Below are 20,586 nucleotides of genomic sequence, written 5' to 3'. Positions count from 1 at the left end.
CTCCCTTGCTCCATTAAAAGTATATGCAGAGCCAGCCCTGACGGTCTAGTGGCTGAAGTTTGGCATGCTCCGTTTCAGCAGCCTGGGTTCAGTTCCCAGGCATGGAACCACACCACTCATCTGTCAGTAGCCATGCTGTGGTGGCAGCTCACATAGAAGAACTAGAAGGACTTATAACTAAAATATACAACTATGTACTGGGGCTTTGGGGAGAAGAAAGAAAAAAAAAGAGAGAGGAAGATTGGCAACACATCTTAGCTCTGAGTGACTATTTCCCAGCAAAAAGAAGAGAAAAATTTACAGGAGCTTTTCAAAAAAACGTATATGTAGAATGTGTAAGCCTAACAGATAAATTATGTAAAAGAACAGATACTCTAGTTGACTGACGGTGAGGGTTTGTGGAGTCCACAGCCCCATCCTCCACAAGTTCTTTTACCTCCTCAGCAACTCTTGCGTTATGTCTGCTAAATGACTAGGCTCAGCAGAATGAAGAGGAAAATCTCTGATTTAAGTCCAACTACTTAAGGTCCAAGAGGTTAGAAACTAATACTAAAAGAAATTAAGTGGCCTGTGCAAGTCTAGAGGTGTCAAAGCTCGTTCCAACTCAGGACACATACACGCTACTTCATCGAGCCGCATTCCAAAATTCACCCAGGAGCGCCTTACCTACTCTGCTTAAAGTCGCAGCCACAGGCCTGTTGATAAACTTTTCAGAGAAAAAGGCAAAGGACAAATAGCCTAAAAACAAAACAAAGAAAAAACCAAAACTAAACCACGATATGTACTGTCTCTCCCTAAAAGACAACGACGGCCCACAGGCCCCTGTTATCGTACAAGGATGGGCTCCCTTGCTGCTGCCCGTCCTTCCTCAGGTTCTGAATTCATTCCACGAATATTTGAGCTCCTTCTGTGAGGCAGTGAGTTCCACACACTTGAGACTAATTCGTGAACAAAACAAAAATGTCTGTCATCATGGAACTCTATTAAAGAAAAAACAACACATTAAATAAAAGAAAAGATTTCTGGGACATAGCAAAGAGAGGTTGAAGAAATTTCCAGGAGGACATTTCAAAAAAGTTCTTAGTGATACACAGAAGCAAGTACTATTTTTAATGTTAATATTTGCTTTTTCAATTAGTTTATGTAGGATAATATACATTGTAGTCTTGGTGACACATCTTTATTGAGCAAAAAGAGGCCATCTTTCAGTACCTTTTATTATTCATCACTTGACTATTAATATGCAACATAATCCAGATGGGAGCAAATAGTTTGGGGAAACCTAAGACTGCATAAATGACTAAGAAAATGCCCCCTAAGTAAACAGGCATATGTTTTCACTATTGCCCAGGTCTGCCCAGCTCACTTGACTCTATGGTGTCAATAATTATTTCAGCCTCTGCTGCAATTAGTGCCAATCAAGGTGACAGAGCTATAAAAAGAAAAGATTCCATTATAGCAAAGTTTACAAATATTGTTTTAATCCGGCTATCCACGTTGTCCATCTAAACCGTAAACGTCTCTTTCACATATAACTTTTAGACTTGTAATCCAGCATATTTTATGAGAGAGAATTATGTCTGAAATAGCACTGCAATGCTAAGTATATGATTAAAGAATGAAATAACATAGTTAGCCATCTAGTCTATGCAGTACTTAGAGATTTGAGATCACACAGAAAAACACATCCAGACGAGTTACCGAATTTTTCACTTTTCATCTGAAAATGTTGGCATTGGATAAACACAGTCAGTATTCATTTAGCTCATATACATTTCAGGCACTAGTTCAATCTACATAGTTAATGCATATAAAAAGGAAGTACACAATCCAAAACAAATTCTTAACTTAAAGTGAATGTATAGCATTGGTTTGTATTTAAAAATAACGAGAGAGAAATAAATTGTTAGTTCCGGTAGTACCTATATTAAAATACATTATTCCATTGGAAAGTATGTTTGTTTCTCAATAGGAATTAATTCGTATTCTGCAAAGCATAAGTAATCTTTCACTGCTTACCATTAAGGTACATGATAGAACTGTACAATCTATATTCAACATTTAGGTTAATGTTTTCTTCCACATGAGAATAGTCAGACTATGAATGTTAACTCCTCAAAAACAACACCTACTTATATAGCTGTTAATTAAAAGAAATAATAAGAAATGTCACCTCTCTTGTAGACAAAAGCCACATATGTAAGTAAAACATTTTAAACCTCTCTGATGCTATTTTAAAGAAATTAAAGGATTCAGAGAAATAAAATGCGTTCATTATGGTAAAGTCATGGAATATAGTAAAAAATAATTCTTTACTTAATTATTAAAGGGAACTCAGAATATTTCTTAAAAATATTTATAAAGCTCTTTGACTACAAATTATTTTTCTTTTGAAACAAATAATGCCATGAATATACCACAGTAAGCTCTACAGGCTGCAAAATGCTATTTATCATTAAAGAAAAAAAGTATATATATTACACTCATTCAAAGCCCACTTGATCATGCTAGTAATTAAGAGAAGCAAAGAGACTATATTGTCACATGTTAGAATAGGAATTTAGAGCATAGAAAAAATAATTTACAAATGAAGTTATTCAAATTTGATGAAGATTAAGCCCAATTCTCACCTTTCAATGTTACCCTATAAAAATTTCAGAAAATATAAGCCTGATTCTTTTGATTCATTCTAAACATGCCTCCAAACATCCTGTGCTAAGGTGAAATGGTGACTAATTTTCGGTAGGATTCAGAGTCTAGGAGGGAAGCTGGGGCACAGGACGAGGGTGTGAAAGTGAACTGAAATTAAAACCAAAGTATCTGCTTCCCTTTCGTAAAGCTTTGGAGCTGGTTAGGGTTTCTGGGTTCAGTGGGGAAATTACAAGGAATAGGACTCAGGAAACTGGCAACATTCCATCTAATAGAATTATACAATTTTTAGAGCTGAGGAGGAGTTAGCAGGAACCTTGATCTTTTCTGTTATCCTGGTCACCTCATCTGAAAACTCTATGGATCATCTATAAAACTAATTCTCTTTCTTTCTTAGATAGCCTGTAATCTGAAAAATACTGATAAACGACACTGAATTACTCTGCGAGTACAATTGCTACATGAATATATCACAATATTACTTTTACTTTAATGATAGTTTGCCATTTCTCCAAAACGCCAAATTTCTTTGAATATGTCATTGTAATCAAAGGTGTGTCATTATATCCCAGAATTTAAGTTCATCTATTGATTATAGATTTCATTTAATATATATATATTTTATTAACTATCTTCTAACACAGCCTGCCAGGACACAGTGCTCCAAATGTATTAATTGTGGATTGGCAGATCCATTCTATAAAACTAATTGTTTTATACGCTTTCTGTATTTGCAAAATGGGTCTAACCAGCAGAAGTGACTATGTTCAGTGCAGACAAATAACTGGGTCATTTAACCCATTAATTTGAGTCTATAAGTTTGATGCAATATTGATCCTATCAATCAGATAATCACATACTCAAGTGTCAGCTCCTCTTGCTTGTGAGTTACATTCAGATTATTCAGGAGCACATTTAACTGATCAGTGATATTCCTATGTAGAGCTCTAGCGTCAATGATTATCGTAGCCATTGATTTGCTTAATTAATACATTTCTTGACAAAATATACAAATTGGGGTTCATTGGTTCTATATGGCTGTTTTACTTTCATCAAATCTTCATTTTTAAATGTATATTATCTGCTCACACATTTGTATTTTGGAAGCCTCTTTCCATTCCACATTCCACCACAAATTTCATACCCAAAATCACGCTGAGCATTTCAAACAACTTGATTTCTAACTCACAGTATTTCCAGCAGACAACCACAGGAATGTGTCTATAGAATGCCAAAAAATCTAATCAATGTCTCAGAAATTTAGTCATTCATCCAGATATTTTGTCTACATCATACCAAACACATTTAATGCATTCTGTTAACTGACTAAACCCCTGCCAGAATGCCTTGACACTATTTATATGTGGCTCAAAATAACAATAATGAGGATAGCAATAAACACCCTCAAATAAACAATATATTTGAGTCAGCACAGATTTCAACCTTGAGGAAAGTGACTCCAGTTGGCCAGTGTGGTCCAAAATCTTTGATACGGTTACAATTTAGATTCTAGAATGCTGAGGATGCACAATATTTTATTAGCCTCCAGTTGATTTCAAAAACTAGATCATAGAAGTACTAGATACCCAAATGTGTCAGAAGAATTAAACGTTACATTGCATTTGAGTTCAAAACAGACAAATTTATACTGGGCAATTGACTGATGACAATGAGTATTTATGATTGCGGATATCCATTTTAATTAGGTTATTGCTTACGGATCATAATTGGCCTGGAATCTTTTGGAAAATGTGTAGACTACTTTATAAAGTTACATAAAATTGTGAAAAAGTTGCATGCTTTAAAAACTTAGTATTTCTATCAAGCCTGTGGTCTAGAAAGAGTATGAAGACAATAGCAAATGGATGCTTTTTAACACAGTTTCTTGATATTTACAGTATTTTTTCTTCTCTAGTTGCTCTCCCTTCGAAGCTGGTCAATTGTTTTTCTGGGCTTTTTTTCACCTTACAATCCGTACAGGGAGGTATTTCCAATTTCTGCTAAACAGTACAGAAATGACAATTAGTTGAGTCAAAATAAATATATTTTTAAGGTAAAAATTACAATCCTAACAGAATAGTAATGCAAATTCATATATCCCAGCATACATCTTACAGAAAGCAAAAATAAAATAAATGTAAATATGTTAATACTGCATGAACGCACATGAAATACTGTCTACAAACGGCAAGATATTTCAAAAACTATTTTGAGAAAACTTTGGCCAAGCCATTCAACTCTGATTAATTTAACCCAAACATTGAGAAATGTTGTGTTAAGTGGAATGAACCCTAAGAATTTCTATGATGGAATATTTTTGTTCAGATATAGAACAGTCTATATAGAAGCTCAGAATTAATCTCCTGAGTTGTGTTCATTTCTGTAGGGAATATGTTCTTCTTTCTACCTCCTCTGCTTCCTAAAATCTTCTTTTAATCTTCTTTGTCCTATAAGGAATAGATGCATGTTTTTTGCTCTCTGTTCATTTTTGTTTGTTTTCTGAGTTGGGGGGAGGGGACATCTCCCTCACCCTTATGCATCTGAGGACAGCAGGGAACCAAACCAAAAGCTTATTGGTAGGCAGAGTGCTCATGGAAAGGTCCAGAAGCACTAGGTGAAGGAAGCCTCTTGTAGAAGCCAATACAACATCTCTGTTTCAGCTAGAGCAAGAGAGAAAATCATCGAACCCAATGGATTCAAGAAGTATCTTCTGACTTAATCAAAATAAACAAACAGACAATACCTGTGGGGCAGGCTCTGATTTTGCAGTGTCAAGGCTTGGGGAATTTTCTTCCTGCTTCGTTAAACAAGTCTTGTCTTGGACAAGCTGCAGTTGAAAATAAGCCAATGAAGTTAAATTAAAAAAAGGAAGACAATAGAAAAACTCTCATGAATTCTTCCTATTGAGAAAATTCCTTCACTTTGATCAAGCTGAAAGGGCCCCACAACTTGAGTGGGATCTAAGGAGAGACGAAGTATTTGTGGTTGGTTTGGGGATCTCAGGGGTCTTCAGCAGTCAGCTACCATAACACAGTTCAATTCCCATGGGAAGTTCTTTCTTTGAAAAATGTTAACAGAAGTAAAGAATTATAAAACTACTATATCTGTGACGTGTCTACACTTTAAGATTTAAATGTGTCAGTGGTCTGTATGCCTCCAGGAACACCGATATTGCAAGCCAGGAAGCAATTTAAGCAACACGGTTATCAATTTGCCTAGCAAAAAATCTTCAATATCTTAAAAAAGATCATATTTCTGGGGATAAGATCCTGTATTTTACTAACCAGCAAATCTCATCTTATTAGCCTCAACAGTTTTGAAGAAGATGAATTGCAGGCAGCATATTCCAGTTGGGCTTCATTTCCATTTTAACCAAGGTTAAAATATTGAATTTTCCCTTTCACCCTCTCTCCCTCCGATCCTTTCTTCCTTCTTTGTCCTCCTTTCTTCAATTCTCCTTTTCTTATTGCCTCTCCTTCTCCCACCCTCCCTTCCTTTTTTTCTTCCTCTTTATTATAAACACATTTTTAAAGTAACTATAAAAATTGTTTAGGGTAAGATATTTTTTGATAATTTTCCATGATCCTTTCCATGTGTAAAATAGAGCCCAGCAGTTTAATAGTCCGTGGCCACTGATTAGCTCTGACCTTGGACAAGTCAGCTTGTTTCCTTGGGGTCAAATAGAAAGAGGATACCTAAACCAACTTGGAACGCTAACATTCCATAAATTCTACAAGTAGATGATAAATAAAGAGGATGTATAGAAGATTTAACCTACTCCAATTCAGATTTTAGAGCAAAGTTATTTTTACATGCTCCCTAGTCTCACACTATCTTGGTCTTAACTGAACACGCACAATGTCACTTTACCCTTCTATGCCTATATGTATGCCACCCCACCCTCATAAAAGTCTCTCTTCACTGTGACATCCTGAAAACAGCTACTCATTCTGACCCTAGCACATCATTTCCAACACTAGATAGACTTAGTCACACTTTCCTCCTCTAAAGATACCATGAATATTAAAATTTTAGCACTTAATGTTGTTTTCTATGTATAAGCATGTCCAGCTCTTTGGTATCTTGTAAGTTCCTTGAAGATAGAGGCTATATGTATCAACCCTAAATCCAAGCTAGATGTCTACCAGACAGCAAGTGGCCAATATATAATCTCTGAATAAATACTAAATGAATAAAAAAAAATTGGCTATGAAAATAATTCAATTATTAGAATTTTTAAAAATGCCTGATTTTTTCATATGATTGAATATAGGTATATTTGATAGAGGTTCCAAAATAGTTACACACAGCCCCTTCTTCTAAATCAGCCTACAGTATAGTGGAAAAGTAAGATTGTAACTATAATACTAGAAATTGATAGTCGAAACCTTGACTACCTGATTTCAGAGAATTTTAGCAGATATACAGAGGAATCTTCTACACTACCTGAGAAAGAAATTTGTTTCTTTTTATGTTGCGTGGGTTTGAGTTAGACCTAGAATCTAAAATTCCCCTGGAAAAGTTATAATTATTCTACTGTGATAATACAACTGGCCTTTGATTTTATTATACTTGCTTTCAGCCCTTGAGAAATTAACTAAAATAAGTATATGCAATCAAGCTCAAAACACATGATCAACGCAGAAAGTTCCCTGCATAGTGTAGGATTTCCCAAAATACATTTTGGAATAATGGGATTCAAAGGTTACATAAGTTTGGGGAAAAAGTTTATGTGAACATTAAACAGTTATATTTAAAGTAGTTCTCAGAGCTTTTAACACACAATTTCTTGGAGTTTGGTCTTGAATGATCTGTCCACGTAATCACGTAAGGTGATTGTTAAAAAATAACACTCCTGGGTAATAATTCAGTCCTATTAGTATGGGGCTTGCATTTTTAATCAGCACTCCAGCCATGCAGACTCACAATAGAATTTGAAATCTACTTCTTCATAATGCACAAATGCAGCATAAATCTCTTAGAAGGAGATATGATATAACTATTTTCCAAATCTATTTGACTTCAAAACCCTTTTTTGTGTGGGCATCACTTGAGGTCATTGTCATGGGGAAGATAGTCTAAGATTTGCAGCGAAGTATCTTCTTGCACTAGTGCAACCACATCCGACAATTTGAGACAAGCCTTTGATCATCGGAACAATGAAAACTTCTTAAATTTCAACATTAAAGAAAATATTATGTGGCTAGAAGACAGCTCGAACCTTTTTTGATACTTTGATCTTACAATGAACACTACCTTTAAATTTATTTTTTCTGTGCCTCGAAGACATTGTAGAAACTTCATTATATGGAGTCCATAAAATGTTTAGTGTTTCTCAAAGAGGCAATGGATATAAGGGCAATATAATTACAACTTGCAGGTATCATGCCTTAAGAAGCATCTCATCAACTTTACAGCCACTGAGAGTGTAGTCATTCACTTGGTGAGAACATAAGGGGAGGTTTCCTCATCGAGTTCTCTTACCCTTGTTGCAACTATCACCCAGGTTGTCAAAAATTCCAGAGAGCTGTAGTTAAAGAAGGCAAGAAGAATTTGACTCTTTTCCAACATTATAGTATAAAGGTAGTTTTGCCTAATGGTTAAATGTGCTTTGGAGTAAAACAGACTTTGGTTCAAGTTTCAGCTCTGATGTTTATTCACTGGTGATCTTGATCAAAGTAAATTGATCAGTTACTTATCTCTGGATCTCAGTTTACTGGCGGTAAAATGGGGCCAATTCTTCATAGGTTATTTTGAGGATAGAATGAGAAAACATATAAAAATGTTCAGTATAAATACTAACAAATAGTAAACACTCTTCTTCTCTTTCTTCCTCTTCTCCTACTATTACTGTCGTTAATGATTACAAACCAGTGATTACAGTGAGTTGACATGGACATTATAAATACAAAGCATGCTGCAGAATCAACAGCCGTGCAAGCCTCACACATAAAGAAAGAAAGGAAAGAGAGAAAAGGGGAATTGAAAAGCATTTGGAACCAGCTTCCCAGCTGTCCTCATTTGAACACTGAATACTTGGAACCCTGGGAGCTTTTTATGGTTGGTCTAAAAATGCATGCCCTACCGACTTTTCCACGCTGTTTCTCACTTTGTTTGTACCAGGTATGATAAGTGAAGAGGCAGGCGGAGAAGACTGAGGAGATGGATGAGATGAGAGAGTGGGAGACAGTTCTCTTAAAAAATTGAGATATAGGAGCCTGGCCGTCACACTCACCTTGATGAACCACAGCAAAGTCTCACAAGATAGATGACTGGGCATTAAGAATGAATCTCTGCTGTCACCTACTCAGATCCACAGATTTTCTTTTTACTATGACTGTTAAATACACACACAAACAGAACTTTTTTCACACTGATATTTCCTTTGCCTCAGTCCCCAACACTACCTGGAATAATTGTGGACTTTTCCTTCTTTTACTTCTTCCTGGTACTACCTGAAATAGAATTGAAAGTCTTGGAAAGAGACAAAAGTGCTATTTCAAATACGAGATTTCATGACTAAACAGAATAAGGCAGTGGTTAAACCTGTGGGCTAAGACGTCCATCTTGAGCCAATGTTCAAGTTCTTAAATCTACGATTTACTAGCTTTGTGGTCTTGGATAAATTACTCAGTTTTTCTCAATGTAAATTTCCATATTCGTGAAATACGGAACAATTTGACTTTATAAATGTGAGTAAGAATTAAGCAAGACAATGATTTAAAGCACTGAGTTCAATGCCTCTCACCACCAGGATCTCAGTAGATTGTAGTAGCAACAATGATGATGAGGCAAAAGATGCATGTTGTAGACAACCTGAACACCTGATGCACATGGGATACTCAATAAAGCATATCTATTGTTATATCATAGCCGACTCGCTGGTACTATCTATCCAACAAATGGTGATTGTTTACGTGATGATTTATATGGTCCACGAAGTCTGGGGAGAAGTACAGTTCCTCATTAAGTTTTTCACACGCATTTGCATTAATGCAATGCCATCCTTCTGTAGTTGAAGAAAAATGGCATGGTCTAGTTACACCAAAAGTTATAATCATTACAGTAATAAACTATTTTTCCTATCAAACAAGGAAAGAAACAGAAATTATACATTTGCTGTTGGCTATAGCATGATGAAATGGATTCCTCCCTCTCTTTCCAGCTTTTCTGCTCTCTCTCTATTTTGAGATGCTGCTGAGAAAATAAATTGATATAGATATTTTGGGAAATAATTTAATAAGATAGATACAATGGTTTTAAATGCGTTCATCATCTGGTATATTTCACTTGGGATATTCTCTCTCTGAAGGAAATAATGCACAATTAAAAATAATTTTTTTCTAAATGGCAAGACTTTGCACTCAGAAGTATTTATGCAGGTGATTTGTGTAACAGAAATAAAAATAATACTTGAACATAAGGAGGTCAGTTAATTAAACGATGATAAAATAATAAGATGAGATATTTTGTAGTCATGAAGACAACATTTTAGGATATTTACTAATGTGAAAAATACTTAAGCTAAAAGAATATAATATAAAATTGTCGCGATAATATCACAACAATGCAAACAGTGAGTGCATGTAAAATATTGTCAAACATCAAAGCACAAGAATAAAGTGGAGAGGACAGTCAGACAACCTTATTGTTCTCCTTTAACATTTTTGTTGGTTTCAAAAATAACCTATGCCACATATCTATCTGTCTGTCCATCTATGTAACTATTTTTCTCTCTATATCCATTCTTCTTCCTCCTCTTCCACTTCCTCCCTCTCTTTCTCCCCTCCTCCCTCCCTTCTTCTTCTTTTACCTCTTTTCCCTTTCCTTCTCCCTCCTTCCCTTTTTCTCTTTCTTTCTTTCTTTCTACTTTTTCCCTTTTCTTGTGGGCACAGCTGATCTGTCACTTCCCAATGAGATATGACCATCTACACAAGAACTGCTTCTCTGTGTATAGTTTGCATACACGACAATATACATGTTCATAAAAATATGATATTTAAGTTGGAACAGTACTTAGAAACTTAATCTCTTCTTTCCTTATCAATTTGAACCTCAAATTCTTTGTCTTGAGCTACAGGAAAGGTACCGGTGTCATTTCTCCTCATATATCTATGATTAAAAAATATAATTTTACTTGGGGACTGATGAGGATTTTTAAGCTGCTTAATTTTAAAATGGCTTATGATGAGGATTCTTTAGGCTGGTTAGTTTTAAAACTACAGATGAGATTCAGGCTCCAAGGAGTGGAATTTGTTTGCCCCTTTGTTGGGAAACATTTACATTTCTAAGGGAAACCTCTATCTGTGAAGATGCCTCCCTCTCTGTGCCAGGAAGAAGGGGGGATGGTCTTATCTCTAGAAGCTCTTAATCAATGCCAGAGGCAAGAACTTAAGTTGGTTGCTGTCTGGCAATCTCATGTAACTGGTTTAGGGTGGTGGCGTCTAACCTTTCTAACCTTTACTTAATCTGATTTGATTCTTGTCTAAAAGTCAAGGGATCACCCAATGACCAGACCCCACCTTCACTGACACCATTTTAACTTTTTTTCATGTTCTTTCCTTTGTCTTGTAAAGAGATGAATCATATACCTGTGCCTTAAATTTAGCCCTAACCCTCAACTCGGGGCAGCAGCAGGAGCTCTGACTGCCCGTGGGTCCTGTCCCCACGCACCAGCTCTGCCTGCCCATGGGTCCTGTCCCCATGCCAGCGGGGGCAGCAGCAGCGGCTCTGCCTGCCCATGGGTTCTGTCCCCATGCCAGCGGGGGCAGCAGAAGCGGAGGCAGCAGAAGCTCTGACTGCCCATGGGTCCTGTCCCCATGCTATTCTATACTATTCTCTAAATAAAAGAGCACTACTGCCAGATCTTAAGAGTCTAAGAAATCTTTCTTTCGACTCCTCGGCTCACCGACCCCGCATCAGGGACTAGTGGGTAGAGCTGTAACTAGCTGTAGTGAATGACTGATTAATTATAAAAAGGAAGTATTTTCTATCTTAAGAGACAAAAAATTTAAATGGTAGTCTTGAGAATTGCATAAAATATTATAATCAAAGGCTAGCACAGGCCTTCAAAACACTCCATCTCAATTAGATGAAATTCAACCTGATTAGTAATGTACCTATTTCTAGAAACTCAAGTAATAAAATATGAAGATGGATCAGGAAAGCATGCACAATTTCAACTACTTCAATATGTTGCTCACCTATTCAATTACACAGGAGACCCAGGGAGGAGCACAGCTGGCTCTATAAATTGTGAAATGGCTAAGCCATGAAGTATTTTTGTGAAAATGATTACACACTGTCTCTCACATACACATCTTCACCAACACCACCAGAATAACCAGTTTGTTTCTGTGCTTTTGGGCAACAAACTGCCATCTGACAAAATGTTATATTATAGCCACAAAAGTAGGCAAAGCAACAACAAAACTAAATAGTTGAGACAAGCCCTGTTAATTATTTACCTCTGTGCATGGAAAACAATACTCGATTACAAGATGGGGGGAGACTATAATACTGGGGTGTCCCTAGCAATTATCAGGACTCTCATTTTAATGTGGAGACAACAGGCTTTGGAGTCATGCGTAAACAATCTTGAGTCCCAACTCCATCTCCCACTATCTAGGATAATGTGGGTAAATTAATGAACATTGAGGCTTCTGGACTTTGGTATTTTACAGAAGAAGAAAGCTAAACACCAATAACAAACTTGGGGATTTTCAGCTTCCAATGTTGACGTTAGAACAAATCAACCAACTAACACCACAAAACACACTGCTCTATTTCAACAATATTTCAGAAAAAGAAGAATATTTTATTGCTAAAAATATAGAAAATATTCAATGTCACAAGAAAGTATTCTTGAGAGGTAGAGAGAGAGAGGGATTTAAAGAAAATCCACCAATATTTTATTTGATTTTTTATTCAATGTCAATTTTCCACATCTCTGTACTCTTGAAAACTTCATCACAGGCCAACACTTGCTGGTGGAATGAAGTTTGGAAAACACCAATTTAACCTCACTTTTCCCTGATTTGTAAAAGGGGGTTAACAATGCTTATATTTAAAAGTTTGACGTCAAGTGGGACGAGATAATGTAGGTAACTGCTGGATGAACAAAATGAAGAGCTAGCTCCTCCAGGTTAGATTCCTTTAGCCCTTATTAGCTGTCTGAACTTGGGGGTGTTACTTCATCTTACTGAGGTTCTGATTCCTCCTCTGCAAGGTAGGCAAAATAATACCTACCTGAAAAGGTTGTTGGAAGAGTAAGATCAAATAAAAAATATATCATGGTTTTTAATGGAGTGTCTTATACGTACTAGGTGCTAAATGAAGTTTACCATCTATCCCTCTCTTCCCACCCTCAGCTCTCCTTCACTCAATCAAAATTCCTCCATTTTGTCATTAAGTATTTGGATCAGAATAGGAACACTGACATTCAGTCTCTTTAATTTTACAACACTCGTGTTAACATGTTGACTCTGGTCACTAGAGAATTGTGACATTGCCAAAGGATTTGTTGCTGTTGCTTTTTTCAGGCCTGTGTTTCTTCCTGTCTCATCCTTTCCTGTTTATGATTTAATAGGGCAAGAAAAAAGTCTCACTCACCAACCACTTGTCCTTCTTGAATAACCTTAACCTTGGAAGACGACTTTTAGCTCCACTGTTTTTGGCTTTTTCTCCTCAAGACAGAATCATCAGACCAGTCCATCTAATTTACCTTAGGGATTCATATGCTGCATAAGATTTTCATTATGGTACATGCACATCTTGGCTTCAATGCAAATATCCCATTAGAAATTATGAAAATAAACATATATTTAGAATGACCTTTTCAAAAGGGCACTGTTGAGAGTTTAACTAAACTACTCGATAATATTGCTGCATCAGCATCCATTTTGTGTAGTTAAGGGGCCTTCAGGGGCCTGGAACTGACGTTAGCCCCTCTGGTGAGTGCCTGCCCTTGATAACAGCCAGCGGAGTCACAAGAAAGTGTAGGTTTCTGACATGACTTCCACAATGCCCCTGGTAAAAAAGTCTCTCCTGCCTTCCAGCTCCTTCCCCTTGTGAGGCCCTTACATAAGACCCCCCAGAAGAGCTTGCCAAACTCCACTCTTGCTCATTTTGGTTTGAATTGATCAATCTTGCCTAGCCTGGAACCCCAAAGCACTTTACCGATTGACCCTAATAAAGGTGTGTGCCTCAGGTCCTGCTTGCTCTCTGCCTGCACCCTGCCTTGACCTCCCCACGTGGCCCAGGGAGGTGTGCCTTGTATCTCCTAAACTTCTCCATATCATTTTCCCTTGCCTGTGCTCTTCCTGGAACTTTGGCTCACCATCTGACACTCTGGGCCTCTACTTAACAAGTGTAAATTTAACAAAAATCGCAAGAGGCACTATGACTGAATTAACAATCATCAGAAAGCCCACTCAAGGAGAATGGCCTCTTTTGCATTTTGTTTATTTTAAATTACATTCTATTGCTTCTCTCAGAAATAAAGAATAATACTTTAAGAATTAAAAAAGATGGAATGATTTATCAGAGATTCATTTGAAGTCTTTTTTGAGTTTATTTACTATAACTTTGTTATTGGTATTGAATACTTGGTTCCACTTTACAAGAGAGATTAGTTATATCTCCTACGACTTTTCTCAAAAACATTAAAAGAACTCAAAATAATTCATGCAAATGCGTAACTGGGCAACCTGAGATCCCACCAACAGAAACTATCTCTAACAGGTACAAAAGCCACTTGATTCTGCATTTTAAGATATGGGACAGTCTGGAGCCTAAAAACAAGCATGAGTTTTAGAATATTATACAGGAGAAAAAGCGGAATTAAGTACCAAGTTACCTAAAAACACAAATGCATTTTTGATAAATTTTTCTGTGATGCCATGTTTCTGTATGAAACAGACTTGTTATACTTATTAAAGAATGATATTTTAGTACTTTTTTAATATTCAAAAGGTCAGAAACTAGAAAGCAAGAAGTTCAAAGATTGAAAATGTAATGCTGAATCCAGGTGACAGCTCTTCATCCCCCTGATGGTGGAGCTGCAGACTGCAGGGAGGCTGCGTCTGACACCAATGTTCCCTACCCAGCGACCTCTAGACAAGTCACATTCCCTCTCTGAACCTTCATTTCTTTATCCTCCACTTGAAGTAGTTAAAATTTTGAAAAAATGCAGCCATGTCTAACTTTCTAATTTTTTATTTTAGGAGACACAAGCATCTGCTAAGATGAGCATTTTGATAGGAGCTGAAGGAAATACCAATATTTTTATAGTCTCTGTCCTCAAATTGCTTGCTATCTAATGCAAAATGAGAACTTTATACATATAAGCAACATGAAAGATGGACTGTGATACAAGATAATATACATGTATAACCAAGCACTACAGGGAAGGAGAGATGAACGCCATTGGATGTCTTGCAGAGAAGAGAGGAGGGGTCAAAGAATTATTGACCAGATTAAGCTTGGTATTTGCACATCATTATTTGGCTGATATCCTTCTAATAAATATTAGCAGGCTTATTGAGTTATCTTTCTTTATTTACCAAATTAATGTTAACCATTATTCTTACGGTTTCTATATGATTTCTGGTAAGATATCACAATTAAGTTCACATTTTTGCATGCTTTAAATTAAGATGTTATAGAAGGGTAAACATGGAGTTTTATATCAAATATGGAAAGCAGAAAATTGTTCTAACAACCTTAAAAAACTACGACGCCTGCATTATCTGGAGGCACGTCTGTTCCTTCTTAAAAAATACCTCAGTAGCACAATGAAGGATGTCTTGCTGGAAGCCAGCCTCTTCAGATGGTCTGATGGAGTGTAGCCAAGAGTGACAATGGGAATGTGCTCTCTCAGCCCAGTTACTGCAGGGCATGACTTGCCTAGAAAATTTTGTTAACCAAGCATCTTCCAACAGCTCATCAGGGCCATAGAATGTCACACAATAAATATTGGATATAATAGCAAAGTAGGATTTCTTAAATCTCTGCCAAAATTCTTTTAACATGAAAAAGTGGGCGCAATTTTCTATTCACAGCTCTAGAATTTGTTTTCTGCACATTTCCTCCTCTCATTTCCCTAGACAATGACTTGCGTTAAATAAACTCCCTTTGGTCAGGGACTTGCAAGCAGGTGTAATGGCAAGAAACTGAGTGAGTGCTCACAGTGCTAAACATAAGCCATTGTTGCTTTTCATTTCCATGGCACTTTAAGAAATATTAAGTGTTTTCTACCTATGAGTCAGAAATATCGTAAAACACACTTATATTGAGCAGGAAGTCTTAATCCCTAAGTGGAAATTAAAATAAAATGGTAAATGTCTTTAATTCTTGATATGCTATTCTATTAAACAATATGAGGCACATTTGCAAACTGTAGGAAAATGGGATGAAGCAGGTACATCCTTTCTTTTCTCCATGTGACTCGAATATTATCATTTAAGCAAAGCTGCTTTCAGAGTAATTTAAACTTACCCCAAACTGACAGTCTGATATGCTCTTAAGCCTTTGGTGATCCATTTCAAGTTTTCTAAATCTACTCAAAAACGGGCCAAGGAATCCAGAAGCTATTTTCCTAAGTGCCCCTGCCTGGCTTGTATAGGGCAGGAAGTGGAATGAACCCACAAAGATATCTAAGAATATGCACGGTCTCTAATTCCAAGTTTGAGAACTTGACACAGAATATATGAGACCTTGAATATTAAAATTGCAGAAGAGTTTTTTAGAATGAACTAATAAAGATATCTATGACATAATTGAATTTTTGTATTTAATATGTTATATATAAGCATCATGATAAACCTGCAAGAAATCAACATCAAAGTTTCTCAAAATGTTTAACAGAATATTGACAGAAGAAATTCTAGGTGGCCTTATTAAAACAATCCACATCCCTGGACTGTGCCCAGGTCTATTGATTAATAATCTGTGGGAGTGGAGCCCTACCATAAGCAGTTTTACAGGTTGACCTGGTGATTCACAGGCATGCAAAAATTTGGAAAACATTGATCTACATTATATAGATAAGAGATCTGAATAATAAAATAATTTGCCAAAGTGATATATTGGGAAACAGCAAAGTTGGCATTCAAATCTGGGTTTTATTTAATGTCCAGGCCTTCTCAACTATGTTATTTACCCTCAGGTGTGACCAAAAGGAATGAAAAGGCATCGCCTTTGCTATTTATTTACTAAGAGATTGCATGTGCTCCCATCAGCTCTCAGTGATGTTGTTGACGATCACAGAATCCTGGAACTGAAAGAGATGCTACCGTGATAGTTTTTTTCCCTCCACTCTAATGCTTCATTTCCTGACTGTATCTTAATGGTTGTTTCTCATTATTAAATCATATAATATACTAGGTCCTCTAGTGGCTAATTCTATTTTCAGATACTTTTCATTAAAAGTTCTCTTTTACATTTGACTGAAATATTCTCCTTCTTATAGCTGTTTCCAACAGCTGCATGTGCTTCTGCCCCAGAGAATACCAGTGAATAAGACGACTCCCTGTTTCAAATTGTAGTTTTTAAGGTTGCTTTTGTCATCTTTTAAGTTTTCTCTTTTGAGAAATTAATTAAAATACTTAATTCAAAAATATTTATGAAAGTTTAAACGAGAGGCGTAGTTTTGCATAAAGGAATAGAAAGCAATGATTTTTGAGGCCTGCTATGTGCCAATTATACACTAGGTGTTAAGCTGGGCTGTCTGTTTCATTGGCTCTTTTAGCAAACTATATAAGGTAAGAGACATTTATCTATCTTTATCAGAGGAGGAAAATGAGCCTCAAAGGGATTACATACTCATGGTTACCCATTGGGTAACTGGTTAAAACAGAAATGAAACCAATCAACATTACATTCTGAATTTCCTCTTCAGCCGTCCACCTCAAGCTTTAGTGGACACTCTCCATTTGTCATTGCTGAACTTAGAAGCATCATTTCTAGAATGGAACATACTTTATCAGTCTGGACTTATACACAAAATTATATAAGGGATGTATCTCCCTTATTCTGGATGTAACGTCATAATTTCCTAAAATCAACATTGCAACTTCGGGTAGTTGTTTTGCAAATCTCATCTCAGTTTGACTCAGAGGTCATAATCATTTAAAACTCTTTAACCTGATATAAGATAAATATACAAAAATAATTGCATTTCTATATGTTAGTAATTAACAATCTGGAAATGAACTTAAGAAAATAACGCGAGTCACCATAAGAGCAAAAAGAATAAAATACTTAGGAATAAAGAAAACAAAAGACGGTAAGACTTGTATACTGAACATCTATGAAACACTGCTGAAGGAAATTTTAAAAGATGTACATAACTGGAGAGACAACCCATGTTTATAGATCGGAAGAATCAGTATTATTAAGATGACAATTCTCCCCAAACTGATCCACAGATTCAATGCAATCTTTGTTGAAATTTCAACAGGCTTTTGTATTGTAATTGACAAGAAGACCCTAACATTAACAAGGACATGGAAGGGATTCCGAATAGCCAAAGCAATCTTGAAAAGGAACAACAAACTAAGGGCACTTAAACTTCCCGATTTCAAAACTTACTATAAAATTACAGTAATCAAGACAGTGTGGTACAGGCATAAAGAGAGACATATAGATCAACGAAGCCATTGAAAGTTGAGAAATAAATTCATATTTGTAGACAGTTATTTTTTGATAAAGGTGCCAAAGCAGTTGAAAATGGAAAGAATATTCATTACAGCACATTGTTGTATAGACAGGGGTGACTGAATATCAACATGCAAATAATGAAAATTGAAGCTTATTTCACAATGTGAGAGAAAAGTAACTCAAAATGGATCATAGATTTAAATTTAAGGAATAAAACTATAAACATTTTAAAGGAAAATCTTTATACTCTTGGCTAAAGTAAAGATTTATCAATAAAAGAAAAATGATAAACTGGACTTTATTGAAATTAAAAACTTAAAAAAAAAATAATACCATTCAAGACATCTGGTTCCTGCTCTGACATGTAAACAGCTTGGAAGTTGCCACTTTTCTTCAATCTATCAGAGAATTGCGGTCACCAGAAAAACCGGCACCCCAAAAATTGGAGAGCAGGGAAATACAGAGAATGCAGACAAACTTATGTGAAGTAAATGCAATGGAGCTATTGGGTATATATATATAATACCTTCAACAAATTGCTGGAGGCTGAGTGTGGACTAAGATAAGATATAAAAACTCCTAGAGGTCTAGTCTAATCTAGGTAGGAAGAGATCACATTTTTGTGGATTTTACCTCCAGGAGTCCTGCCAGGTTTTAATGGTGAAGATCAGAGGACAGGGGAACACCCTTGTGCTTACTCAGAGGGAAGGGAAAATAACCATTTTCACACATGCTTAGGAAAAGGGCAACCATTTGAAGAAGGTCAGAGTATTCTCTATAACAAAGACCTACCCAGCAGGGAAAAAATAATTCACCAAAGCCTTATCTGATGCGGGAGAAAGAAAATTACCCAATGCTAGCCCCATCAAGCTTCATAACTCAACCAAAGGAAGAAAAAAACCTGAGAAGCACTGTCACTGTGACGGTCACAGCTAACTAAAAGGCTAAAATCTAATAAAAGGCTTAGGAAACACATCCCCTGCCCCAACACTTTAACTCCACATGAAAAGGACTCCTGTTTAAGAACAGTGATTACAGTTAAAAGAATTGCAAAGTTCAGGCTTTATTTAAGAAGATTCTAGGGAAACTCAAAGACAACAGGGTGACAAAATCAAGGACATTAGCAGAAATTAAAGTCTCTGACGTGTATAGATACAACAAACAGTAACCATAGCCTAATTCCATGCCAGATAACATAAAATCTCACACTAAAGTTCAATCTATCTCAGTTGCCATTTTGTTTTTGTCCTTAGTGCCATCCGGTGGATTCTGACTCCTAGCGCCCCTGTGCACAGCAGAGCAGACCCCTGCCCAGTATTTTTGTACCATTTTCTCACCTTCTGGAGCTCTGTCAGACAATGCTCCAATGTCATCCATAGGGGTTTCATGGCCAATTTTTTTGCAAGTGGGTAGTCAGGTTCTTCTTCCTAGTCTGTCTTAGTCTGGAAGCTCCACTAAAACCTGTCCACCCAGGTGACCCTACTGGTATTTGAAATACTGGTGGCATAGCTTTCAGCATCACAGCAACAAGACACCATTGCAAACCTGGAGGTGAGTGTGAAGCCCCTCCCTGGACCGCAGAGACTGAGAAGGACATTAGAAGGGTAAGAAGAGCAGCCACACTCTGACCACATTGCCCCTCCCCCAAGTCAGCACAGTGCCACACCAAGAGGCCCGCCCTGGGACTACAGTTTCTCCAGTGGAGAAAACAGCCCAAGGTGGATATCAGTTCCTCTAGAATTGCAGGATGACTCCTGGGAGGCCCACTCAGCTCTCACCTCAGAGGGATCACTGCTGATCTCTGGGGATCAGGTAGACATGGAGATGTACCAGATGTACCAGCTGGTTACAGTAAACAGCCCTCAGATTTTGGCAGATCATATTCCCACATGTAGTAGAGCCCAAACTTAGATTCCAGTCAGCAGCTCTGCTCATCTGCAACCCAAGTTGTATTTAAAAAGAACATTCCTCAACAAAATAAGACGATATACAACAAGCCTACAGATAACATTATACTCAATCGTGAAAATTTAAAAGCTATTCTTCTAAGATTGAGAACAAAACAAGAGTGCCCACTGTCACCATTCCTATTAAACACATTACTGGAAGTCTTAGCCAGAGCAATCAGGCAAGAAAAAGAAATAAAAACATTCAAATCAGAGAGGAAGAAGAGAAATTATTTCTGTTTGTAGACGATATGCTCTTATATATAGAAATCCTAAAGACACCACCAAAAAATTGTTAGAACAATTTTTAAAACAAATTCAACAAAGTTAC

The 20,586-nt window shown here is 36.6% G+C and overlaps 1 protein-coding gene across 6 annotated transcripts in view; it reads right to left on the bottom strand.

The window, feature by feature from the left end:
* Positions 1-1,199: 1,199 nt before the first annotated feature.
* Positions 1,200-20,586, bottom strand: part of LUZP2 (leucine zipper protein 2) — a 458,146-nt gene continuing 438,759 nt past the window's right edge. For 4 of the 6 annotated variants that reach the window (XM_070624544.1, XM_070624547.1, XM_070624548.1 and 1 more), the window contains 2 exons: positions 5,393-5,476; positions 1,200-4,646 (listed from right to left, as the gene is read on the bottom strand). In XM_070624544.1, the coding sequence (XP_070480645.1) occupies positions 4,542-4,646; positions 5,393-5,476 (189 nt within the window). In that variant the 3' untranslated portion in view covers positions 1,200-4,541. Of the gene's footprint in view, positions 4,650-5,392; positions 5,477-20,586 lie in introns of all 6 variants that reach the window. The other 2 variants (XM_070624543.1, XM_070624546.1) reach the window with 1 other exon arrangement.

The sequence above is a fragment of the Equus przewalskii genome, chromosome 6, assembly GCF_037783145.1.
Source record: "Equus przewalskii isolate Varuska chromosome 6, EquPr2, whole genome shotgun sequence".
In the NCBI taxonomy this organism is placed as follows: Eukaryota; Metazoa; Chordata; class Mammalia; order Perissodactyla; family Equidae; genus Equus; species Equus przewalskii.
The sequence above is the reverse complement of the archived record's forward strand: the minus strand, read 5'-3'. Positions and strand labels throughout refer to the sequence as shown.